The sequence below is a fragment of the Thalassophryne amazonica genome, chromosome 18 (assembly GCF_902500255.1).
Source record: "Thalassophryne amazonica chromosome 18, fThaAma1.1, whole genome shotgun sequence".
Lineage (NCBI taxonomy): Eukaryota > Metazoa > Chordata > Actinopteri > Batrachoidiformes > Batrachoididae > Thalassophryne > Thalassophryne amazonica.
In genome coordinates, this window is record NC_047120.1 from 67,282,952 (window position 1) to 67,310,107 (window position 27,156).

The 27,156-nt window shown below is 44.6% G+C and overlaps 1 protein-coding gene across 1 annotated transcript in view; it reads right to left on the reverse strand.

Annotated features, from left to right (window-relative positions):
- tex2l (testis expressed 2, like) overlaps positions 1 to 27,156 on the reverse strand; it is a 34,754-nt gene that overhangs the window by 945 nt on the left and 6,653 nt on the right. Inside the window, exons 3-9 of the mRNA XM_034194015.1 lie at positions 14,263 to 14,554; positions 9,613 to 9,866; positions 6,873 to 7,022; positions 6,693 to 6,792; positions 2,401 to 2,533; positions 1,911 to 2,050; positions 724 to 931 (exon numbers count right to left, since the gene is read on the reverse strand). Coding sequence (XP_034049906.1) covers positions 724 to 931; positions 1,911 to 2,050; positions 2,401 to 2,533; positions 6,693 to 6,792; positions 6,873 to 7,022; positions 9,613 to 9,866; positions 14,263 to 14,554 — 1,277 coding nt within the window. The remainder of the gene's footprint in view (positions 1 to 723; positions 932 to 1,910; positions 2,051 to 2,400; positions 2,534 to 6,692; positions 6,793 to 6,872; positions 7,023 to 9,612; positions 9,867 to 14,262; positions 14,555 to 27,156) is intronic.

Consider the following 27,156-nt stretch of genomic DNA (forward strand, 5'->3'; position numbering starts at 1 on the left):
GCTTTGATGTGTGTGTGTGTTAGTTTCATCTTCCAGGTTGATGACCTCTGCACTCACGTGCCTGAGCACTTCCAGGTCAAAATGCTGTTAGAACATCTCCTACCTGCCATATTGTATTAGGTTCTGCCTTGTCTCTAGCATTTTTGTTACAGTGTTTATTGACTCCACGTTGCTGGCTTTTGGTATCACTCTGGACTTTTGTTTTTGCCTGCAGTTTTTTTTTTTTTTTTTTTTGCTGTGGTTATAGTGTTAATGATCTTATGTTGTCAACTCTTGCTGCCATTCTGGATTCCTGTCATTTGCCTGCTCCTTTGGAGTGTGTGGTATGGGAATTCCTTGTTTTTGATTTTTTTTTTTTTTTTTTTTTTTTTGAGAGAGAGAGAGATTATTGTGTACCAGCCACGTTTTCTGCTGTAGCTCGGGTAATTATTTGTTTAACAGTAAAACCTGTTCAAACCATCCTTCGTCATGGTTCTCTGCGCTGGGGTCCTTGCCTTGATTCAAATGTGGCTCATGCACATGCATTAGTGTCCACTGTTTGAAAATACAGTGCATAACAGTGTATTCTGGGGTAAAAATACAGTTTTAGTCAGCTAAACTAATCTCCTTTGTTGATGTTATTACGAAGCTTTCTTAAATTCTAAAGACTCGCCTTTTGGACACACTATTATCTTAAAGCTGCACAATCTCATGTTAACACTTCTGTATCCTTTTCTTTAATACCATATCCTGTCTGTAGGGGGCGGAGGAATGTTGATGACCAAAGTCCCCGACAGCTCTTGAACCTCCACACTCAGCAGCAGGGGCGTGTTGGACATCTCTTCGAACTTCTTCTTAATGAACTCGTTCTCTGTGGCCTTCTGGAAATACTTGGATTTGGCAATTTTATCCACAAATCTCAAAATCTTCCGTCTGGTTTTGCCAGATGCTGTTCTGTAGAAAAGAGAAGGAAAACAATTAGTATGATGCAGTATGAGTGAGTAGATACAGGATCATTAAAAAAATTAAATCATGATAAATCTGATGATGTACTGCAGCGCCTGCATGCCGGTTTTCGTTGGGGAAGTAATCTGTTTCAGACTGACATCCCTTCCAGGGGAAACTGTCCTTCACTTCATGTTACAGAACCAGGGATAAGCACCGGCCTGATGGTCCTCGGGTACTAAACAGGGTTTTGTTTAGCTCCATTTTGACGGTGGCCTGTGATCTTTCACTGCTTTTTCTCAAAATCAAACTGCTTTGTCCTTGACTGACACACATTCTATCAAGTTTGGCCCAAATGAGATTATAATATTTAGAATAATTTTTAAATGATTACATGATAGGTTTTTACAGGGGTGTCAACTCCTGCTTCAGAAAGTAAAACCCTCCCATGTGTTGCTTCTACCTAATATGTGGCTGGACTTTTACTTTCTGAAGCTGGATTTGACACCTCTATGTTTTTACATATGCTGAGAGAGAGAGACAGAAGAAGCGTCTGCTTCAGATCCATTCATACAAAATCCTTTCAGCAGGGTTGTGTGGACTTGTGCTCATCTTATTTGAGTTACAGAATGTAACTGCTGTTAAATAATTACAAAATAGTGATTTATGTATCTGATTTACTACATTTCTCTGTGACATCTTTCTCTCTCTCTGTGTCACTGAGAACTCCACCTGCTCCTAATTTCCATCATCCACCCCAAATCCATTAACCATGCAGCATGTGGTAGGCAGGTCAACAAGATATTGCATAAGTAAAACAAAGCAGTTTTTTTTTTTTTGGTTTTTTTTGGTAGATTTGGTTTATCAAAGTTTACCAATTTAGTGACGCACAAGATTATAACTTCTTTCAAACCTTAGGAATTTGCTTTTTAATCACCTGGAAACCTACTGCAGTTTTAGCTTGCTGTAAAACTAAATAGCATAATACCCTTCAGCTCTTGGCACAGGTCCTTTATCCCTGACGGGCCCCTGAGGCTCAGCCAGAAGCAGCTCTTCTTCATCAGATGAACCAGCGCTGGACGACTCCTCGTCGCTGTCTGCCAGCACAGTCAGGACGGGTCTGCAGCTGCAACGACACACCAAGATCACTGCATGGAAGTCTAATCAGTGAGACAAACAATGACTCATTTTAGTGAACGTATGGGTGACCTTTACATATCTGTTACTGAATAATCATGAAACAAAACCAGCACCATCATGTTTTTTTTTTTATTTATTGAATGTGCGTGATTCAGTCTGTGATGCGCTCAACATTTGTGCCTTCACGAAATATAAAAACGCAGGTTAAACAAATGTTTGAAAACTAATTTATTAAAAATGTATAAAATATAAAAGTAGGACAGAAAAGTCTTACATATGTATGAGTGTGTACGTCTTTTTAAGTGTGTATTTGGTGTATTCTTGTGTATTACTAACTGTGGCATGCCAGGGTGAGTCGTATAATCCGCCTCCTGGCTGCTGTCCTTCCCCAGCTTGGACAAATTGAATTTGGTTTGTAAGGTCATCTGCAGGGCGCCAGTGTAGACCATCTGCACCCCTACCCACAAGCCTGCAGGGGGCACCACAGAGGATTTGCACAAGACTTTTACAGCTAAGTTACACAGCTTTTCTGCAGTTTGTTTCTCTCCCTTATTTCTATCAGTTCAATGTGGTCACCTAAAAACTGCTGGCATATATACTATAATTCTAGCTTCCGCTGATATATTGATACTACGGTAGACCTATTCTGTGCTTTTGTCAGAAAAATAATAGTAATAATATAATAATAATAACTGCCCTGACTCGCGGAGGAGGAAGAGGAAGACAGACGTTTTGCTTCAATTTGAAGTCTTTATTACCACGGGAGTGTCATCACTGCAGCACCTAAGCAAAACCTCAGAATATATTCAGCTAGTGCAGCAGATAACAATATTTGCAGAGGAATCCGTCAAATCCGGTTACAAGTACCAAAATTTGACTGTGTATACCTTTTGGTACATATTTTAGAAAAATAACGTTAGCCATTTGAATTTTCAATAGGGGGCCAAGTAGGGGTCAATTGAAGAACTGCATAGGGGTCAAAAAAAATCTTCCAATCATATTGAAAGCTATACCACATTATGTGTCTGATCACAAAGATTCCAAAAAGGTATAGTTTGGACTATCTGTGACTGAATGTTCTGGAGTTATGGGGTAAAAACAGCAAGAATGGTGACAAAGGTCACTTTCAGTTTGTACAGGGGTCAAAAGTTAATGTTGCTCCAATTATGGTAAAACCTGATACAAATTATTGGTTGAGTTAGTAGGATTTTAAAAAGGAATAGTTTTCACCATGTGTCATGCTTAGTTATCATGTTACTGGGTAACATATGTCACATGTCATAGAATCCAATGGACGTCGACATTGTTTGATCTTTACCTTGGAGACCAAACATTCAACACAGTCAGAACTATTTCATTTGTTAATCCTATTAGTTCAACCAATAACTTGCACCACGTTTTCCCAAAACTGGAGCAACTTGGTGCTTGTAACTGGATCTGAAGGATTCTTACAGTTATCTGCTGTACTAAGCCTGGATCACATGGGGAGGGGGGGTTCAACAATTTCACCAGCCATAACCCTCCCCACATCTCCGATACAGCTTCCAGACTTGTCTACTCAAGGCTGGCCAAGGCAAACATATTTTTCTCAAATGGGGGAGTGCGGCCTTCTCTTATCTTATTCCCTTAGGAGAACTGTCTTTTTTCTTTTCACATGAAAAACTGTCCTGCATTAACTGGTCACATTTAAATGTAAAGTTAGCATATATATATATATATATATATATATATATATATATATATATATATATATATATATATATATATATTCAGCATATATAATAATTAAAAGAAAACTCCACAGTCTCCCATCATGATAATAAGGAAAAATAATAAACCACAAGAACTTTTCCAACAGCTTTTCAACACCTGTCAGTGTGCTATTTCTGGTAAGGATGTTATATACAGTAGTGTTCAGAATAATAGTAGTGCTATGTGACTAAAAAGATTAATCCAGGTTTTGAGTATATTTCTTATTGTTACATGGGAAACAAGGTACCAGTAGATTCAGTAGATTCTCACAAATCCAACAAGACCAAGCATTCATGATATGCACACTCTTAAGGCTATGAAATTGGGCTATTAGTTAAAAAAAAAAGTAGAAAAGGGGGTGTTCACAATAATAGTAGCATCTGCTGTTGACGCTACAAACTCAAAACTATTATGTTCAAACTGCTTTTTTAGCAATCCTGTGAATCACTAAACTAGTATTTCGTTGTATAACCACAGTTTTTCATGATTTCTTCACAGCTGCGAGGCATTAATTTTGTTGGTTTGGAACCAAGATTTTGCTGGTTTACTAGTGTGCTTGGGGTCATTGTCTTGTTGAAACACCCATTTCAAGGGCATGTCCTCTTCAGCATAAGGCAACATGACCTCTTCAAGTATTTTGACATATCCAAACTGATCCATGATACCTGGTATGTGATATATAGGCCCAACACCATAGTAGGAGAAACATGCCCATATCATGATGCTTGCACCACCATGCTTCACTGTCTTCACTGTGAACTGTGGCTTGAATTTGAGGGACGTTGTTATATGGCTGGGGGGGCCTGGCTGCCTTTTTGTTTCTGTCCTTTGTTTCTCCTTCCAGGTGGTTTGCATTTGGGACTGAGTGGCTGTGTTGCTGAGGTTATCAGGACCTCACCCTGATCACCTGCGGCTCGTCAGGACTCACAGCTAAGGTGCATCTATATGGATTGGAACATGGTGGCATTTAAGACTGGAGTATACAGTGTGTATTTGCCAGAGACTCGACCTTGTGACCAGACGGGTGAGATCGTCGTCTCGGGAGCCATCTCATCATCAGTGGATGCAGAGAACGTCCAGGGTTTGATGCACGGTCTGTGAAAGAGGAGGGGGTGAGGTCTCACGCTCGTCAGCACACTTCCTGAGGTACGTTAGATTTTGTGACTAACATTTATACAGTCAGTAAATGTGGTGTCCCTCACACCTTTATTATATTGAGCTGTATGTTAGTCATGTATCGGCTTCCACTGCAGTGGAGTTTTGTGAACTGGATGTTCCATGCCTGCAGGTTGGGAAGCTGATTAGTAATCAAGCCAGGAAGTGTTTGCTGTTTATACACCTTTAAGTGTTCTCTCTGTGTGTAGAGTGTGGACTCACATAATGGTTCCTTCTTTCACAGACTCGGTTTGTTGCGGCCACCTGGGGGGTGTCGGCGGGGTCCTTGGGTCCGAACAGCTTCTGGCTCTGGACCGTTAGCGCTGCTGGGAGCGCACCACGCCAGACCGCACTTTCTTTTGTTGTATTTTGTATCACTGTTATGTATTAAATTCAGTTAGCCTTTGTACCGTGCTCTGCTTATTTCATACTGGGTCCTTCAAACGCTGGTCGGTTCTCCGAGCTGCGTCCGACACATAACAGACGTCTCACAAACTGTCTGCGGCCCTTGGACTCAAAAAGACCAATTTTACTCTCATCAGTCCACAAAATATTCATCCATTTCTCTTTAGGCCAGTTGATGTGTTCTTTGGCAAATTGTAACCTCTTCTGCACGTCTTTTATTTAACAGAGGGACTTTGCAGGGATTCTTGCAAATAAATTAGCTTCACACAGGCGTCTTCTAACTGTCACAGCACTTACAGGTAACTCCAGACTGTCTTTGATCATCCTGGAGCTGATCAATGGGTGAGCCTTTGCCATTCTGGTTATTCTTCTATCCATTTTGATGGTTGTTTTCCATTTTCGTCCACGTCTCTGTTTTTTTTTTTTTTTGGTCCATTTTAAAGCATTGGAGATCATTGTAGATGAACAGCCTATAATTTTTTGCTCCTGCGTATAAGTTTTCCCCTCTCCAATCAACTTTTTAATCAAACTACGCTGTTCTTCTGAACAATGTCTTGAACGTCCCATTTTCCTCAGGCTTTCAAAGAGAAAAGCATGTTCAACAGGTGCTGGCTTCATCCTTAAATAGGGGACACCTGATTCACACCTGTTTGTTCCACAAAATTGACAAACTCACTGACTGAATGCCACACTACTATTATTGTGAACACCCCCTTTTCTACTTTTTTTTTTACTAATAGCCCAATTTCATAGCCTTAAGAGTGTGCAGATCATGAATGCTTGGTCTTGTTGGATTTGTGAGAACCTACTGAATCTACTGGTACCTTGTTTCCCATGTAACAATAAGAAATATACTCAAAACCTGGATTAATCTTTTTAGTCCCACAGCACTACTATTATTCTGAACACTACTATATATATATATATATATATATATATATATATATATGGTGCTATTTCTGAATTTTATTTTCAAATATCAAAAAACGGTTGAGCACAATGTGTGGTCAATAAATGAAGTGATGTTCCACAGTGATTTACCATCTGATGCACACACACACACACACACACACACACACACATGCACGCTGACATACTTAAATTCCTGGAGTCATTATGAGGTTTAGTTGTTGGATTGCTTCATGTGCACATGGGCCAATATGGTGGGAATGTTGTGGGTCACGGCATAATGGCTCAAACGCTCTGTGAGATTACAAGAACATAACACGGGCTGATCGGCTGCCCTGCTGTGATCACATGTTCAGCAGCAAACCGCAGCCGTCAGTCAGCTCTCAGGACCCCGAGTCCACGCTCACCTCTTTGGTTGACTTCTGGTCTGGACGTAGCAGTGATCTGCGGCATGTTGGAGCCCAGATCCATCTCAGTCACAGTCAGCTCATTCATAAAATAAGGCAGCTGTGAAATCATAAACAGTGTGACATAAATCATGAATATGTATAAAATGTAAGACTGAGTGAGAACACTCATTTTCACACTTTGATCTTGCTGAGTTTCTTCTGGATCTTGCAGGAGACCACGTCGGCCCAGTGCTTCTCTCTGAGGAAGTCCCAGAAGATTCGACCGATCAGAGCGTTAATCCACGCAGTCTGGGCCTTCCCAAAATCCTCTGCTAGGCAGCAGGTACACTGCAGGAAAAATAATAATAATAAAGCAATAAATGCATTGGCTGGTGTAGCTCCAGTCTGTCCGACTCATTCATGTATTTATTTATCAAAACTCACGCATATGATGCCCAAAGTGTTTTCTGAAAGCAAGCACAAATTATCATTATTTTTTAAATCCTTGAGGCGGCTATCTGCTCATGGCATAAATTGTCATTTTCTCACCCACTCACTCATTTTAAACCACTTACTCCGGTTAAGGGTCACGGGGGTGGGGGGTGCCTGGAGCCTATCCCAGCAGTCATAGGGTGTGAGGCTGGGTTCACCCTGGACAGGACGCCAGTCTGTCACAGGGCCACATGCAGACAAACAAATACAGTCACACCTACAGACAATTTAAAGTTTCCAGTCCACATAAGCATGTCTTTGGATGTGGGAGGAAGCTGGAGCACCCGGAGGGAACCCACTCAAACACGGGGAGAACACGCAAACTGCACACAGAAAGGCCACAGGTGGGAATCGATCCCACGACCATCTTGCAGTCAGGCAACAGTGCTAACCACTAAGTCACCGTGCTGCCCTAAGTAACATCTCATTGACCTTTAATTGTAATAATCCTCCAGCACCCCGCCCCCACCACAAAAGGGCCAAAAATGACTTCTCAGTAAATGTTTAAATGTTTCCTTGATTCTTCATAGTTTCCTTGAATCCATGTTTTCCTCCACAAACCTTTTCATTGACCTTCAATCACTCCTGCTACTTTACACATATTTACTCAAAATGACTCTCTTTATCCAAAGTACTCCAGGACCTTTGACCCTACATTAATTATTATTATTATTATTAGTTTGTTTCGTGTTTTTTTTTTTTTTTTTACATGTAAGTAAGTAAGTAAGGTTTATTTATATAGCACCTTTCAAGATAGAAATCACAAAGTGCTTCACATAAGAACAGAGAAATTAAAAACAGCAGAAACATAAAACCATAAAAACTAGGTAAAAGTCAGCCTATACAAAAGTGTCTTTAGCTTCACTTTAAATGTTTCAACAGAGTCCACGGAGCGTAGGTCCAAAGGCAATGCATTCCACATTTTAGGTGCCACCACCTCGAAAGCACAGTCTCCCCTGGTCTTCAGTCTTGTCCTAGGCACAACCAATAGGCCCAGGTCCGAAGACCTGAGAGACCTACTTGTCACATATGGATGTAATAGCTCGGTGATATAAGATGGCATTTGACCATGCAGAGCTCTAAAAGTCAGTACTAGAATTTTAAATTGGAGTCTGAAATGGATGGGGAGCCAGTGCAAGGAGGAGAGGATTGGGGTTATATGTGACCTCTTTGATGACCTCGTCAGCAGCCTCGCAGCCGCATTCTGAACCGTTTGTAAGCGGTCCAAAGAGGACTTGCTAAGGCTAAAAAATAGAGAGTTACAGTAATCCAAACGTGATGACACAAATGCATGAATGATCATCTCCATCTCCGCCCGAGACACAATGCTGCGCAGACGGGCAATATTGCGCAAATGGAAAAAACAAGACTGTGCCAGGCGGGTAACAAACGCGTCAAAATTGAGGGAGTGATCGAACGTAACACCCAAGTTCCTCACTGCTGAGCGAACAAAAGGGGCCAGAGAACCAAGATTCCCAACCACAGTGGGCACAAACAAGGACCTCAGTCTTTGCTATATTTAAGGACAAATAGTTGGCCACCATCCAGTCACCAATAACCTCAACACAGTTCTGAAGAGCAGATACCCTAGAGACCGTTTGAGGAGTGAATGAGATGTACAGCTGGATGTCATCCGCATAACAGTGGTAGGAGACATCTTTAAAACTACTCAAGACATGACCAAGTGGGAGCAAATATAGCGCAAACAATATAGGTCCCAGAACAGAACCCTGAGGCACACCACAGGATAGCATGGCAGAGGAGGCCATAAATTTACCAGAAGCAACAGTGAAAGTCCTGTGTGAAAGATAAGACAAAAGCCAGTCCAGAGCAGACCCAGAAATGCCCACCCAAGTCCTTAGTCTCTCAATTAAGACTCCATGATCCACCGTGTCAAAAGCTGCAGAGAGATCCAAAAGGACAAGCACAGAATATTCACCTGCATCTCTGCGCATTAAAATATCATTTGAAACTCTGAGAAGGGCAGTTTCTGTAGAGTGCAAGTGGTGGAACCCAGACTGGAATTTATCAAGAATATTATGTTCAGCTAAAACCTCATTAAGCTGTTTGGCCACCACTTTCTCTAAGACTTTGGAAATAAAAGGCAACTTTGAAATTGGTCTAAAATAGTGAAGGAGTGAAGGATCAGCATTGGGCTTTTTTAATAGAGGGTGAATAACTGCCTGTTTAAAATACTGAGGGACATAGCCGGAAAGCAGTGATCTATTTATTATCAATAAGACAACCGGCCAATAGAATGGAAGAATGGATGTATTTTATACTCTCTAAAAGCTCTGCTAATGAAAAATCTCAGTTTCACACCTTGAGTCTGTTGCTAATAGTTACCCATCTGCCACCTTTAATCACAGCGCAGTGTCACTTCCACCATCTGTGCACGCTGTATTACACATGCACCAACCAGCATGGCCCGGCAGTCAGTTCTTACATTTGGCCTGATGGTGGCACTCGTCTCTGTGCTGCTGGAGGGGGGGCTGGCCTCCTCTGTGGCCAGGAGACGAGCCATGTAGGTGGTGTAGTCTGGGTGTAAGATGCCCTTGGTGGCACTGGAGGAGTGAGTGGCATGAGCTGTGGGCACAGAGTGGAGGTGAGGCGTGGAGGGGGCATCATCGTCACTGCTGCCCCCTCTGCTGTTTGGGAAATGTCTCGAGGCACTCACGTTCTGTGGCAGTGACGCTTCATCTAGCAGCAAGAACATATGAAGCAGCTGATCAAGATTACTGCTCACAGTAATACTGCACTGCAAACAAATGATTTCCTGTTACAACAGCCAATCAGATGACTCCTTATCATGAAATATGGCTGCACGAGCAAATGCATTCAGCACTGTTTTAGCATAAATACTAAAACTACTTAAATTCACTGATTTGAATGAAATTTCCTTCCTTGATTACACATTAATAGGCAGTGTCCCAGTGCAGGGGCTGCGTCCTTCAAAGGCTACGTCCTACAAAGATCAAGCCTTCCAGGACCATGGAGGCCAGAGCAAACCCTTCTGAAACAAAAAGGTCCACCTCATGGAACATTTTGAAGTTGCATCATGAGTTTTTCCTGACCCTGGTGCCTTGCCAAATCAAATCAACTTTATTTATATAGCGCCAAATCACAACAAACAGTTGCCCCAAGGCGCCTTATATTGTAAGGCAGGCCATACAATAATTATGGAAAAACCCCAACGGTCAAACCGACCCCCTGTGAGCAAGCACTTGGCAACAGTGGGAAGGAAAAACTCCCTTTTAACAGGAAGAAACCTCCAGCAGAACCAGGCTCAGGGAGGGGCAGTCTTCTGCTGGGACTGGTTGGGGCTGAGGGAGAGAACCAGGAAAAAGACATGCTGTGGAGGGGAGCAGAGATCAATCAGTAATGATTAAATGCAGAGTGGTGCATACAGAGCAAAAAGAGAAAGAAACACTCAGTGCATCATGGGAACCCCCCAGCAGTCTAAGTCTATAGCAGCATAACTAAGGGATGGTTCAGGGTCACCTGATCCAGCCCTAACTATAAGTTTTAGCAAAAAGGAAAGTTTTAAGCCTAATCTTAAAAGTAGAGAGGGTGTCTGTCTCCCTGATCTGAATTGGGAGCTGGTTCCACAGGAGAGGAGCCTGAAAGCTGAAGGCTCTGCCTCCCATTCTACTCTTACAAACCCTAGGAACTACAAGTAAGCCTGCAGTCTGAGAGCGAAGCGCTCTGTTGGGGTGATATGGTACTATGAGGTCCCTAAGATAAGATGGGACCTGATTATTCAAAACCTTATAAGTAAGAAGAAGAATTTTAAATTCTATTCTAGAATTAACAGGAAGCCAATGAAGAGAGGCCAATATGGGTGAGATATGCTCTCTCCTTCTAGTCCCTGTTAGCACTCTAGCTGCAGCATTTTGAATTAACTGAAGGCTTTTCAGGGAACTTTTAGGACAACCTGATAATAATGAATTACAATAGTCTAGCCTAGAGGAAATAAATGCATGAATTACTTTTTCAGCATCACTCTGAGACAAGACCTTTCTAATTTTAGAGATATTGCGCAAATGCAAAAAAGCAGTCCTACATATTTGTTTAATATGCGCATTGAATGACATATCCTGATCAAAAATGACTCCAAGATTTCTCACAGTATTACTAGAGGTCAGGGTAATGCCATCCAGAGTAAGGATCTGGTTAGACACCATGTTTCTAAGATTTGTGGGGCCAAGTACAATAACTTCAGTTTTATCTGAGTTTAAAAGCAGGAAATTAGAGGTGATCCATGTCTTTATGTCTGTAAGACAATCCTGCAGTTTAGCTAATTGGTGTGTGTCCTCTGGCTTCATGGATAGATAAAGCTGGGTATCATCTGCGTAACAATGAAAATTTAAGCAATGCTGTCTAATAATACTGCCTAAGGGAAACATGTATAAAGTGAATAAAATTGGTCCTAGCACAGAACCTTGTGGAACTCCATAATTAACCTTAGTCTGTGAAGAAGATTCCCCATTTACATGAACAAATTGTAATCTATTAGATAAATATGATTCAAACCACCGCAGCGCAGTGCCTTTAATACCTATGGCATGCTCTAATCTCTGTAATAAAATTTTATGGTCAACAGTATCAAAGCTGCACTGAGGTCTAACAGAGATGAGTCCACTGTCTGAGGCCATAAGAAGACCATTTGTAACCTTCACTAATGCTGTTTCTGTACTATGATGAATTCTAAAACCTGACTGAAACTCTTAAATAGACCATTCCTCTGCAGATGATCAGTTAGTTGTTTTACAACTACCCTTTCAAGAATTTTTGAGAGAAAAGGAAGGTTGGAGATTGGCCTATAATTAGCTAAGATAGCTGGGTCAAGTGATGGCTTTTTAAGTAATGGTTTAATTACTGCCACCTTAAAAGCCTGTAGTACATAGCCAACTAATAAAGATAGATTGATCATATTTAAGATCGAAGCATTAATTAATGGTAGGGCTTCCTTGAGCAGCCTGGTAGGAATGGGGTCTAATAGACATGTTGATGGTTTGGAGGAAGTAATTAATGAAAATAACTCAGACAGAACAATCGGAGAGTTATGCTTAAATTGATTTTTACTGGTTATTGGTGGTCTGGGAGCAGGCACCGTCTCTACGGGGATGGGGTAATGAGGGGATGGCAGGGGGAGAGAAGCTGCAGAGAGGTGTGTAAGACTACAACTCTGCTTCCTGGTCCCAACCCTGGATAGTCACGGTTTGGAGGATTTAAGAAAATTGTCCAGATTTCTAGAAATGAGAGCTTCTCCATCCAAAGTGGGATGGATGCCGTCTCTCCTAACAACACCAGGTTTTCCCCAGAAGCTTTGCCAATTATCTATGAAGCCCACCTCATTTTTTGGACACCACTCAGACAGCCAGCAATTCAAGGAGAACATGCGGCTAAACATGTCACTCCCGGTCCGATTGGGGAGGGGCCCAGAGAAAACTACAGAGTCCGACATTGTTTTTGCAAAGTTACACACCGATTTAATGTTAATTTTAGTGACCTCCGATTGGCGTAACCGGGTGTCATTACTGCCGACGTGAATTACAATCTTACCAAATTTACACTTAGCTTTAGCCAGCAGTTTCAAATTGTCGCCTGCTCTGGCCCCCGGAAGGCAATTGACTATGGTTGCTGGTGTCGCTAACTTCACATTTCTCAAAACAGAGTCGCCAATAACCAGAGTTTGATCCTCGGTTGGTGTGTCGCCAAGTGGGGAAAAACGGTTAGAAATGTGAACGGGTTGGCGGTGTACACGGGGCTTCTGTTTAGGACTACGCTTCCTCCTCAAAGTCACCCAGTCGACCTGCTTTCCCGGCTGCTTGGGATCTGCTGGAAGGGAACTAACGGCGGCTAAGCTACCTTGGTCTGCACCGACTACAGGGGCCTGGCTAGCTGTAGAATTTTCCACGGTGCGGAGCCGAGTCTCCAATTTGCCCAGCCTGGCCTCCAAAGCTACGAATAAGCTACACTTATTACAAGTACCATTACTGCTAAAGGAGGCCGAGGAATAACTAAACATTTCACACCCAGAGCAGAAAAGTGCGGGAGAGACAGGAGAAGCCGCCATGCTAAACCGGCTAAGAGCTAGTAGCTGCGCTAAGCTAGCGGATTCCTAAAAACACGCAAAGTGAATAATGTGTAAATAATTTAGAGGTGATTCAGCAGAGGGAGTGCTTTAGTTAAGGCACGTGAAGATTACACTGTGAAACAAATCATTATCTAGTTAATTAGATCAATCTAACTGCGCAGATTAAACAGCTAACAGATACAGCAAAACACCGCTGTGCTCCGGAACAGGAAGTGATACAATACCGCAGTGAGAGCCAACCACCAGTAGAGGCAAGCAAGCAAGTGACATAGAAACCTTGATAGCTGCATGTGTCAAGCTAGCATAGTGGGCGTAACCCAAAGTTTAAAAATCATTTTTCAATGCTTATTTATACTTATGAACAGTATTATTTAGAAGTGTACATTTGGGGCCCAAAATTGACCTTTTAATTTTTTTAATTTTCCAATCCTTTTGTTTGGGGGGGATTACACAATGACCCATGGGATTGTTTGGCCCATCAAGGATACAGCTGCTATATCCTTCATTTTCGGGGAAAAAAGGCTGCATTCCATGGATCCTTTAAAATTGAGGCAACCCAGTCGCACCACTATGACATATGCTGCCTACAAATGCAGCCTTAAAAGGATGTGGCCTTTATGATGCAACCTTTCATAACACAGGGATTTTCACAGCTAATCTTAGCCGCCCGTTGACCGATGTTACCCTAATTTAGCACGCTTGTCTTTTACAGAGTGGGAAAGTGTGTACGTCAATATGGTGAACATTGAAGCACCTAAAAGTTATTGGGGCTAAAACAAAAATGATTTTTTTTTTTTCACTTCTGACATCATAACTCTATTTTCTAATTTTGCAGAGTAAAATTAATTTGTTCTGTGTTGTTTGTCAGATTTTCTTCATTTTCAAAATCCAGCTCTGACCAATAAACCCACAACCACTAGTTTGTCAGATAAGTGTTGAACTTTAAAGAACTAGAGCGTGCACGTCGTCACTACTGCGTCAGTATTCCCATCATACCCGGTGTGGACATGTATCTGCTGGCTCTCTCTTTCTCCCTTTCCGTATCCATGGATGCAAACAGAAAATGGCGAAACCATTCCTCCTTCTCTCTTCCTGTACGACCAAAGAGGTAAAGGGTGGTGAACGGGTCACTGTGGCATTTGGAGGATCTCTCAGTTTGTGGTTCCTCTCCTCTTATCTCCTCCTCCTCCTCCTCCAGGGAATCTCCTCCTTTGGCCAGTTGAATGCAGATGGGATATTTGGGGTTCCAAACACGCTTATGAGCTAACACAAGTGGCAGAAGTGACACCTAGAAAACCAAAAACAGCAAACCTGTTTAATGTGTTGAATGGGGTGTCAGCCAGTTAGTGTTGTAGGTTTATATTCTCTAGGTATTGCAAACAATTTCATATATTGTTGTTGCTGTCCAATTAAAACCAGATGTGGGAAATATAGCATAGGACAAGTTCTACCAGAAAGACTCAGATTTCAAACTTTCATTCACATTTGCTAATCAGTAACAGCCGTATCTGGGTGTTCACCTCAACAACAAACTGGACTGGACTCACAACACCGATGCTTTGTACAAAAAAGGCCAGAGTCGCCTCCACCTCCTGAGGAGACTGAGATCCTTTGGAGTGAGCAGGCCTCTGCTTAAAACCTTCTACGACTCTGTTGTAGCCTCAGCTCTCCTCTATGCTGTCATCTGTTGGGCCCCGGGCAGCACAGAGAGGGAGAGAAAGAGACTGAATAAGCTGGTCAGGAAGTCCAGCTCTGTCCTGGGCTGTCCTCTGGACTTTCTGGAGGAGGTGGCTGAGAGGAGGGTGTTAACCAAATCCATCATGGACAACTCCTCTCACCCTCTGCACCGGACTGTAGTGGAGCTGAACAGCTCGTTCAGTGACAGACTGAGGTACCCTCAGTGCAAGAAGGAACGATACCGCAGGTCGTTCCTTCCTGCTGCTGTCAGACTGTACAATAACACTGTGAAATAACCACATGCAATAATATGTCCACAAATCACGTGCAATATTAATATGTCCACAAATCATGTGCAATAACAACTCGTTCACAAATACCAGCACTAATGTCACCTTACCACATCTAAACTCCACCTCAAATATAGTAAATAAGATGCCCATATTTTTTTCAATTCCAATCATGTGTTGCGAAGGTGTAGGAACACGGACCCACAACAGGGGGCGTTAAATGAACGGACAATGGATAAGCCAAACAGTAACAATTTAATGTTGTGAAGTGCACAAGGGAATACAGACAAATACAGTTTTGGTACCACAGACAATTAAATGTTGAGTGACATGTGGGCAGGCTTGAGGATAAGAGACATCCGTCCTGAACCGAGCCGGATCCCACACAGCCCTCACCACCAACGGATCTGAAGAACACCGGAGCCGCCAAGTCCTGGAGCCCCAGGTGGCCACCGTCTCCAGCTGTCAGACCTGGTACTGCTGGCAGAGAACAGAAACAGTTTTGATGAGTGTGAGTAGGCACACTCAGTAATCCCACCATCTGTGTTCTTTTGGGAGGGAGCACCTCCACCTCCAATCACACACTCGTGCAGCTCCAGTCTAACCACTTATCTGGTTGGGGTGTGAAGCGAAGCCGTCGCTGATCACACCAAACGCCAATCCCACAGATAAGGCAACACCACAGGAAAACGGCTGCAAAGAAGTTCAGACTATTACTCAATGTTTTACTTCAGCAGAGAAAATTAGCTCCAAGGTAGCTGATTTCTCGGCGGGAAAGTGGAGTTGCAGTCCGGCCTTTATGGTGGTGGTGATGTGATGTGGATGAGTGACAGCTGGTGCTGATGACGAGTGACAGCTGTCACTCCCGGTTGCTATGACGCCCTCTCGTGCTTGAAGCCCGCACTTCAAGCAGGGCGCCATCTGGTGGTGGTGGGCTAGCAGTACCTCCTCTTCAGCGGCCCACACAACATCATGTTTATATATGCATATGTACTTATATATATATATATATATATATATATATATATATATATATATATATCAAATCAAATCAAATCAAATCAAATCAATTTTATTTATATAGCGCCAAATCACAACAAATAGTTGCCCCAAGGCGCTTTATATTGTAAGGCAAAGCCATACAATAATTACGGAAAAACCCCAACGGTCAAAACGACCCCCTGTGAACAAGCACTTGGCGACAGTGGGAAGGAAAAACTCCCTTTTAACAGGAAGAAACCTCCAGCAGAACCAGGCTCAGGGAGGGGCAGTCTTCTGCTGTGACTGGTTGGGGCTGAGGGGAGAGAATCAGGAAAAAGACATGCTGTGGAGGGGAGCAGAGATCAATCACTAATGATTAAATGCAGAGTGGTGCATACAGAGCAAAAAGAGAAAGAAACACTCAGGGCATCATGGGAACCCCCCAGCAGTCTAAGTCTATAGCAGCATAACTAAGGGATGGTTCAGGGTCACTTGATCCAGCCCTAACTATGAGCTTTAGCAAAAAGGAAAGTTTTAAGCCTAATCTTAAAAGTAGAGAGGGTGTCTGTCTCCCTGATCCGAATTGGGAGCTGGTTCCACAGGAGAGGAGCCTGAAAGCTGAAGGCTCTGCCTCCCATTCTACTCTTACAAACCCTAGGAACTACAAGTAAGCCTGCAGTCTGAGAGCGAAGCACTCTGTTGGGGTGATATGGTACTATGAGGTCCCTAAGATAAGATGGGACCTGATTATTCAAAACCTTATAAGTAAGAAGAAGAATTTTAAATTCTATTCTAGAATTAACAGGAAGCCAATGAAGAGAGGCCAATATGGGTGAGATATGCTCTCTCCTTCTAGTCCCTGTCAGTACTCTAGCTGCAGCATTTTGAATTAACTGAAGGCTTTTCAGGGAACTTTTAGGACAACCTGATAATAATGAATTACAATAGTCCAGCCTAGAGGAAATAAATGCATGAATTAGTTTTTCAGCATCACTCTGAGACAAGACCTTTCTAATTTTAGAGATATTGCGCAAATGCAAAAAAGCAGTCCTACATATTTGTTTAATATGCGCTTTGAATGACATATCCTGATCAAAAATGACTCCAAGATTTCTCACAGTATTACTAGAGGTCAGGGTAATGCCATCCAGAGTAAGGATCTGGTTAGACACCATGTTTCTAAGATTTGTGGGGCCAAGTACAATAACTTCAGTTTTATCTGAGTTTAAAAGCAGGAAATTAGAGGTCATCCATATCTTTATGTCTGTAAGACAATCCTGCAGTTTAGCTAATTGGTGTGTGTCCTCTGGCTTCATGGATAGATAAAGCTGGTTATCATCTGCGTAACAATGAAAATTTAAGCAATGCTGTCTAATAATACTGCCTAAGGGAAGCATGTATAAAGTGAATAAAATTGGTCCTAGCACAGAACCTTGTGGAACTCCATAATTAACCTTAGTCTGTGAAGAAGATTCCCCATTTACATGAATAAATTGTAATCTATTAGATAAATATGATTCAAACCATGATGAATTATGATGAATTCTAAACCCTGACTGAAACTCTTCAAATAGAACATTCCTCTGCAGATGATCAGTTAAATAATGGTTTAATTACTGCCACCTTAAAAGCCTGTGGTACATAGCCAACTAATAAAGACAGATTGATCATATTTAAGATCGAAGCATTAATTACTGGTAGGGCTTCCTTGAGCAGCCTGGTAGGAATGGGGTCTAATAAACATGTTTATGGTTTGGAGGAAGTAACTAATGAAAATAACTCAGACAGAACAATCGGAGAGAAAGAGTCTAACCAAATACCGGCATCACTGAAAGCAGCCAAAGAGAACGATATGTCTTTGGGATGGTTATGAGTAATTTTTTCTCTAATAGTTAAAAATGTATTAGAAAAGAAAGTCATGAAGTCATTACTAGTTAAAGTTAAAGGAATACTCAGCTCAGTAGAGCTCTGACTCTTTGTCAGCCTGGCTACAGTGCTGAAAAGAAACCTGGGGTTGTTCTTGTTTTCTTCAATTAGTGATGAGTAGTAAGATGTCCTAGCTTTACGGAGGGCTTTTTTATAGAGCAACAGACTCTTTTTCCAGGCTAAGTGAAGATCTTCTAAATTAGTGAGACGCCATTTCCTCTCCAACTTACGGGTTATCTGCTTTAAGCTGCGAGTTTGTGAGTTATACCATGGAGTCAGGCACTTCTGATTTAAGGCTCTCTTTTTCAGAGGAACTACAGCATCCAAAGTTGTCCTCAATGAGGATATAAAATTATTGACGAGATAATCTATCTCACTCACAGAGTTTAGGTAGCTACTCTGCCCTGTGTTGGTATATGGCATTGGAGAACATAAAGAAGGAATCATATCCTTAAACCTAGTTACAGCGCTTTCTGAAAGACTTCTAGTGTAATGAAACGTATTCCCCACTGCTGGGTAGTCCATCAGAGTAAATGTAAATGTTATTAAGAAATGATCAGACAGAAGGGGGTTTTCAGGGAATACTGTTAAGTCTTCAATTTCCATACCATAAGTCAGAACAAGATCTAAGGTATAATTAAAGTGGTGGGTGGACTCATTTACATTTTGAGCAAAGCCAATTGAGTCTAACAATAGATTAAGTGCAGTGTTGAGGCTGTCATTCTCAGCATCTGTGTGGATGTTAAAATCGCCCACTATAATTATCTTATCTGAGCTAAGCACTAAATCAGACAAAAGGTCCGAAAATTCACAGAGAAACTCACAGTAATGACCAGGTGGACGATAGATAACAACAAATAAAACTGGTTTTGTTGTGTGGGCCGCTGAAGAGGAGGTACTGCTGGCCATCCACCACCAGAGGGCGCCCTGCTTGAAGTGCGGGCTTCAAGCACGAGAGGGCGTCGGAGCAACAGAGAGTGACAGCTGTCACTCATCAACAGCACCAGCTGTCACTTATTCAACTATCATCATCCACATCACCATAAAAGCTGGACTGCAACTCCACCTCCCCGCCGAGAAATCAGCTACCACTCAGGTAACCTTCTCTGCTGTGCCTTACCGTGACTGAATATTGTTCTGTGTGCAGCCGTTTGTTCCTGTGGATGCAGTCTTCTGCTGGATTGGCGTATAGTGTGGGTTTGTGATGTCTTCACCTCTCACTCCATCCAGAGAAGCGACTGACAGGAGCTGCACGGGTGTTCCTATTTTGGAGGTGGAGGTTCACCCTCCCGGAGGAACTGAGTACTGAGAGATTACTGGGTGTGTATTCACACACCCACCATTAACTGTTTCTGTTTCTGCCAGCAGTACCAGGTCTGACAGCTGGAGACGGTGGCCACCTGGGGACCCAGGACTTGGCGGCTCCGGTGTTCTTCAGATCCGTTGGCGGTGGAAGCCGTGTGGGATCCAGCTCTTCTCTGGACTGACGTATTCTATCCTCGAGCCTGCCCACACGTCACCTTGTGTATGATTGACTGTACTCCTCAACTGCAATTGTCTGTATTCCGTTGTGCAACTCAAAACATTAAATTGTTACTTTTTGGCTTATCCATTGTCCATTCATTAACGCCCCCTGTTGTGGGTCCATGTCACTACACTTTCCCAACAGGATTTCTCGGCCAGCGTCATGGATCCCGAGGGGCGTCAACCATCGCTTGAACAGCCAATGGAAGAGCATGGTGGACAGGCGCCAGCAGGAGGCGTGTTAGGTGAGCTGCAGCACATTTTAACCGCTTTCACTGCTCGGTTGGACTTGGTAACCGAGCAGAACGTTATTCTCAATTGGAGGATGGAGGCTCTCACCGCCAGGGTGGAAGCGCACGCTCAGGGCGCTGCTGCAGCACCTCCTCCTACTGGTCATATGCCTGATACAGACGTTCCACTGGTCGTTCAAAGACCCCCCCCCCTCCATCCCCTGAAGCTTACATAAGCCCTCCAGAGCCATACGGAGGCTGTGTCGAGACGTGCGCGGACTTCTTAATGCAGTGTTCGCTTGTCTTTGCACAGCATCCCGTCATGTACGCGTCAGACGCCAGTCGGGTGGCTTATGTCATTAATTTGCTTCAAGGAGAGGCACGCGCCTGGGCTACGGCGCTCTGGGAGCAAAATTCACGGCTCCTAACAACATATACCGGGTTTGTGAGGGAGTTCAAACAGGTTTTTGATCACCCCAATAGAGGCGAGACCGCTTCGAACGTGCTGCTGTCAATGAGACAGGGGCGTCGGAGTGCAACGGAGTATGCAGTCGACTTCCGCATCGCGGCAGCGAGGTCCGGCTGGAATACTGTTGCACTCCGCGCCGCCTTCATAAACGGACTGTCTCCGGTCCTGAAGGAGCATCTGCTGGCTAAAGAAGAACCGCGGGATTTTGACGGGCTTGTCGACCTGGTTATACTATTAGATAACCGATTAGAGGAACACCGTCGGGAGCAGGGCGGGGGGCGTGGCCGGGCACAAGCCGTCCCTCTTCCTTCCGGGTCCAAAAGGGTGCTGCCGTCCCCACGCTCCACAGCCAGAGAGCTCTGTGTGGCAACAGCTCCCCCTGCTGACGAAGCTATGGACACGAGCAGGGCCAAAGTCAAATCAAATAACAGACAACGGAGGCTGGCCCGCGGCGAGTGTTTTTTCTGTGGCTCTAGTGATCATATACAGAAGAACTGCCCCAAGCGGTCAAACTACAATGCCCGCCCTTACACGCTGGGCTGAGGGTGGGCCATAACACACACACAGGGAAACCCCGTAGATCCACATGAATCCCAGTTACAATCCTAAGTGGGGATCTAACCCTTCACGCTCCAGCACTAGTAGACACGGGGTCAGAAGGGAATCTGCTGGACAGCAGATGGGCTAGGAAAGTAGGGCTCCCTCTGGTGGCTCTGCCTTTGAAGGTACGGGCACTAGATGGCACCCTTCTTCCACTGATCACACACCAGACCCAGCCGGTAACATTGGTCGTGTCTGGTAATCACAGGGACGAGATTGTGTTTTATGTAACACATTCTACCTCCCGAGTGACTTTGGGTTTTCCATGGATGGTAAAGCACAATCCCTGGACTGATTGGCCGTCTGGGGTTGTCACGCAGTGGAGCGAAACCTGCCACCGGGAATGTTTAGGATCCTCGGTTCCACCCTGTGTGACAGCTAATGAGGAGGTCAAAGTCCCCCCCAATCTGACGGCGGTGCCTGAGGAGTACCACCATCTTGCTGATGCCTTCAGCAAAGATCTGGCACTCACTCTTCCCCCGCACTGACCGTACGATTGCGCCATCGATTTGATCCCGGGCGTTGAGTACCCGTCCAGCAGGCTGTACAATCTCTCTCGCCCGGAGCGTGAATCAATGGAGACGTACATCCGGGACTCTTTAGCTGCCGGGTTGATCCGGAACTCCACCTCCCCGATGGGTGCGGGTTTCTTTTTTGTGGGTAAGAAAGACGGCGGACTCCGTCCATGCATCGATTACAGAGGGCTGAACGATATAACGGTTCGCAACCGATACCCGTTACCTCTGTTGGATTCGGTGTTCACGCCCCTGCATGGAGCCCAAATATTCACCAAATTGGATCTTAGAAATGCGTACCACCTAGTTCAGATCCGGAAGGGAGACGAGTGGAAGACAGCATTTAACACCCCGTTAGGTCACTTTGAGTACCTGGTCATGCCGTTCGGCCTCACCAATGCGCCCGCGACGTTCCAGGCCTTGGTAAATGATGTCTTGCGGCTGTTTATGAAGGGCGAGAAGTGCAAGTTCCACCGCACGTCTTTGTCCTTCGTGGGGTTCATAATCTCCTCCAACTCCGTCGCCCCTGATCCGGCCAAGGTTGCGGCGGTGAGAGACTGGCCCCAACCAACAAGCCGTAGGAAACTGCAACAGTTCCTCAGCTTTTCAAATTTCTATCGGAGGTTCATTAAGGGCTACAGTCAGGTAGTTAGCCCCCTGACAGCCCTGACCTCCACTAAAGTTCCCTTCACCTGGTCGGATCGGTGCAAAGCTACGTTTAGGGAGTTGAAACACCGGTTCTCGACTGCACCAGTCCTGGTGCAGCCTGATCCAAATCGCCAGTTCATAGTTGAAGTGGATGCCTCTGACTCAGGGATAGGAGCTGTGCTATCCCAGAGCAGGGAGTCCGATAAGGTTCTCCATTCTTGTGCCTACTTTTCCCGCAGGTTGACCCCACCTGAAAGGAACTATGACGTCAGCAATCGGGAACTTCTGGCGGTGAAGGAGGCTCTTGAGGAGTGGAGACACCTGTTGGAGGGAGTATCGGTACCGTTTACGGTTTTCACGGACCATCGGAACCTGGAGTACATTCGGACCGCCAAGCGTCTGAACCCCAGGCAAGCCCGCTGGTCACTGTTCTTCGGGTGTTTTGACTTCCAGATCACATACCGCCCCGGGACTAAGAACCAATGATCTGACGCTCTGTCCCGGGTGCACGAAGAGGAAGTCAAGGCCGAGTTGTCGGACCCAACGGAAACCATCATCCCCGAGTCCACTATCGTGGCCACCCTTACCTGGGACGTGGAGAAGACCGTCTGGGAGGCTCTGGCGTGGAACCCGGACCCGGGGACCGGCCCGAAGGACAGACTGTACGTCCCACCAGAGGCCAGAGTTGCGGTGTTGGACTTCTGTCACGGTTCCAAGCTCTCCTGCCACCGGGGGGTGCGAAGAACCGTGGCAGTAGTCCGGCAGCACTTCTGGTGGGCGTCTATGGAAGCTGACGTCTGGGAATACGTCCAGGCCTGTACCACCTGCGCCAGGGGCAAGGCGGACCACCATAAGACCCAAGGTCTCCTCCAGCCTTTACCCGTGCCTGGACTTCGTCACGGGCCTCCCGCCGTCCCAGGGCATGACCACCATCCTCACAATAGTGGACCGGTTCTCCAAGATGGCCCACTTCGTGGCCCTCCCAAAGCTCCTGACGGCCCATGAGACTGCAGACCTCCTGGTCCACCACGTCGTGCATCTGCATGGGATTCCGTCGGACATCATCTCGGATCGTGGTCCTCAGTTCTCCTCTCAAGTCTGGAGGAGTTTCTGCAGGGAACTGGGGGCTACCGTGAGTCTCTTGTCCGGGTACCATCCTCAGACGAACGGACAGGCAGAGCGGTCGAACCAGGACTTGGAGCAGGCCCTCCGCTGCGTGACCTCTGCGCACCCGACAGCCTGAAGCCACCATCTGGGTTTGCGACGTCTTCGCCTCTCACTCCATCCAGAGAAGCGACTGACAGGAGCTGCACGGGTGTTCCTATTTTGGAGGTGGAGGTTCACCCTGCCGGAGGAACTGAGTACTGAGATTACTGGGTGTGTATTCACACACCCACCATTAACTGTTTCTGTTTCTGCCAGCAGTACCAGGTCTGACAGCTGGAGACGGTGGCCACATGGGGACAAAGGACTTGGCGGCTCCGGTGTTCTTCAAATCCGTTGGCGGTGGAAGCCATGTGGGATCCGGCTCTTCTCTGGACTGATGTCTTCTATCCTCGAGCATGCCCACACGTCACCTTGTGTACGATTGACTGTACTCCTCAGCTGCAGTTGTCTGTATTCCGTTGTGCAGTTCACAACATTAAATTGTTACTTTTTGGCTTATCCATTGTCCGTTCATTAACGCCCCCTATTGTGGGTCCGTGTCACTACACTTTCCCAACAGGTTTTTGGGACATCCAATTTGGATGGACAAGACTAAGAGACAAGCTTTCAAATGAATTAAAGCTCTGTCTGGGTTTTTGATTAATTAATAAGCTGGAGTGGAAGATTGCTGCTAATCCTCCGCCTCGGCCCATGCTACGAGCATTCTGGCAGTTAGTGTGACTCGGGGGTGTTGACTCATTTAAACTAACATATTCATCCTGCTGTAACCAGGTTTCTGTAAGGCAGAATAAATCAATATGTTGATCAATTATTATATCATTTACTAACAGGGACTTCGAAGAGAGAGATCTAATGTTTAATAGACCACATTTAACTGTTTTAGTCTGTGGTGCAGTTGAAGGTGCTATATTATTTTTTCTTTTTGAATTTTTATGCTTAAATAGATTTTTGCTGGTTATTGGTGGTCTGGGAGCAGGCACCGTCTCTATGGGGATGGGGTAATGAGGGGATGGCAGGGGGAGAGAAGCTGCAGAGAGGTGTGTAAGACTACAACTCTGCTTCCTGGTCCCAACCCTGGATAGTCACGGGTTGGAGGATTTAAGAAAATTGGCCAGATTTCTAGAAATGAGAGCTGCTCCATCCAAAGTGGGATGGATGCCGTCTCTCCTAACAAGACCAGGTTTTCCCCAGAAGCTTTGCCAATTATCTATGAAGCCCACCTCATTTTTTGGACACCACTCAGACAGCCAGCAATTCAGGGAGAACATGCGGCTAAACATGTCACTCCCGGTCTGATTGGGGAGGGGCCCAGAGAAAACTACAGAGTCTGACATTGTTTTTGCAAAGTTACACACCGATTCAATGTTAATTTTAGTGACCTCCGATTGGCGTAACCGGGTGTCATTACTGCCGACGTGAATTACAATCTTACCAAATTTACACTTAGCCTTAGCCAGCAGTTTCAAATTTCCTTCAATGTCGCCTGCTCTGGCCCCCGGAAGACAATTGACTATGGTTGCTGGTGTCGCTAACTTCACATTTCTCAAAACAGAGTCGCCAATAACCAGAGTTTGTTCCTCGGCGGGTGTGTCGCCGAGTGGGGAAAAACGGTTAGAGATGTGAACGGGTTGGCAGTGTACATGGGGCTTCTGTTTAGGACTACGCTTCCTCCTCACAGTCACCCAGTCGGCCTGCTTTCCCGGCTGCTCGGGATCTGCCGGAGGAGAACTAACGGCGGCTAAGCTACCTTGGTCCGCACCGACTACAGGGGCCTGGCTAGCTGTAGGATTTTCCAAGGTGCGGAGCCGAGTCTCCAATTCGCCCAGCCTGGCCTCCAAAGCTACGAATAAGCTACACTTATTACAAGTACCATTACTGCTAAAGGAGGCCGAGGAATAACTAAACATTTCACACCCAGAGCAGAAAAGTGCGGGAGAGACAGGAGAAGCCGCCATGCTAAACCGGCTAAGAGCTAGTAGCTGCGCTAAGCTAGCGGATTCCTAAAAACACACAAAGTGAATAATGTGTAAATAATTTAGAGGTGATTCAGCAGAGGGAGTGCTTTAGTTAAGGCACGTGAAGATTACACTGTGAAACAAATTGTTATCTAGATAACTAGATCAACCTAACTGTGCAGATTAAACAGCTAACAGATACAGCAAAACACCGCTGTGCTCCGGAACAGGATATATATATATATATATATATATATATATATATATATACAACCCCTGGCAAAAATTATGGAATCACCGGCCTCGGAGGATGTTCATTCAGTTGTTTAGTTTTGTAGAAAAAAAGCAGATCACAGACATGACACAAAACTAAAGTCATTTCAAATGGCAACTTTCTGGCTTTAAGAGACATTATAAGAAATCAGGAAAAAAAATTGTGGCAGTCAGTAACGGTTACTTTTTTAGACCAAGTAGAGGGAAAAAAAAATATGGAATCACTCAATTCTGAGGAAAAAATTATGGAATCATGAAAAACAAAAGAACGCTCCAACACATCACTAGTATTTTGTTGCACCACCTCTGGCTTTTATAACAGCTTGCAGTCTCTGAGGCATGGACTTAATGAGTGACAAACAGTACTCTTCATCAATCTGGCTCCAACTTTCTCTGATTGCTGTTGCTACATCAGCTTTGCAGGTTGGAGCCTTGTCATGGACCATTTTCTTCAACTTCCACCAAAGATTGCCTGAGGTGTACCACCATCTTGCTGATGCCTTCAGCAAAGATCTGGCACTCACTCTTCCCCCGCACTGACCGTACGATTGCGCCATCGATTTGATCCCGGGCGTTGAGTACCCGTCCAGCAGGCTGTACAATCTCTCTCGCCCGGAGAGCGAATCAATGGAGACGTACATCCGGGACTCTTTAGCTGCCGGGTTGATCCGGAACTCCACCTCCCCGATGGGTGCGGGTTTCTTTTTTGTGGGTAAGAAAGACGGCGGACTCCGTCCATGCATCGATTACAGAGGGCTGAACGATATAACGGTTCGCAACCGATACCCGTTACCTCTGTTGGATTCGGTGTTCACGCCCCTGCATGGAGCCCAAATATTCACCAAATTGGATCTTAGAAATGCGTACCACCTAGTTCAGATCCGGAAGGGAGACGATTCCTGCTTAACGATTCCCTTATGGGTCCTTCAGAATGGCCGTTGTCTTTGGGGGTGTTTGTCAGGAAAATAATTTCTCTACATTGATTGCAGACCCTGCAGTGGGTCTGTAATCAACTTTTCTGCAGCGTGGCTTTGCTTTGAACCTTGAACCAACTGCAGTGATTCGCAGATCAAAGCAGTGCTTCGATATACTGTTTCTTTGATTCCTTGTTTTATTTCACTTTGTCTTAATTTTTCCCCGCTAAAACCCTTTTTTATGTTAAACCAACCTGTTATGGTCTTCTGAAACAGTTGATAGATGTATTTTATAACTTAAAAACAGGACCGATGCTAATGCGTTAGCATGTCTATGGCATTTTCAGTGTTAAAGTTAGCTTATCTAGCCGGCCGGCCTTAGCAACGTTCATCGTAGCTTACAAAATAGTTGGTTCCTTTGTGTTTGATAACAATCTTCTCCTGTGATGTCTTGTCCTTCTTATGTCTTATTACTTGTTATATTATATATGCCTTTTTCTTGAGCTGCTTGGGTGGGTAGGGAGAGTTCCAATGGGATAAAAAAAATCTTTTTAACCTACCATCCCTGGTTCTCAAGACCAGGCACCTAAGTGGCTCTACTCTACTCTTTTCTACTCTCCTATTTTACTCTTCCTTTTTAGATGTTTAGATATACCTTTGTATACTGGCATAGTTCCACCTTATATAATATATAAGATATACCTTACTGAATTTTCATTAA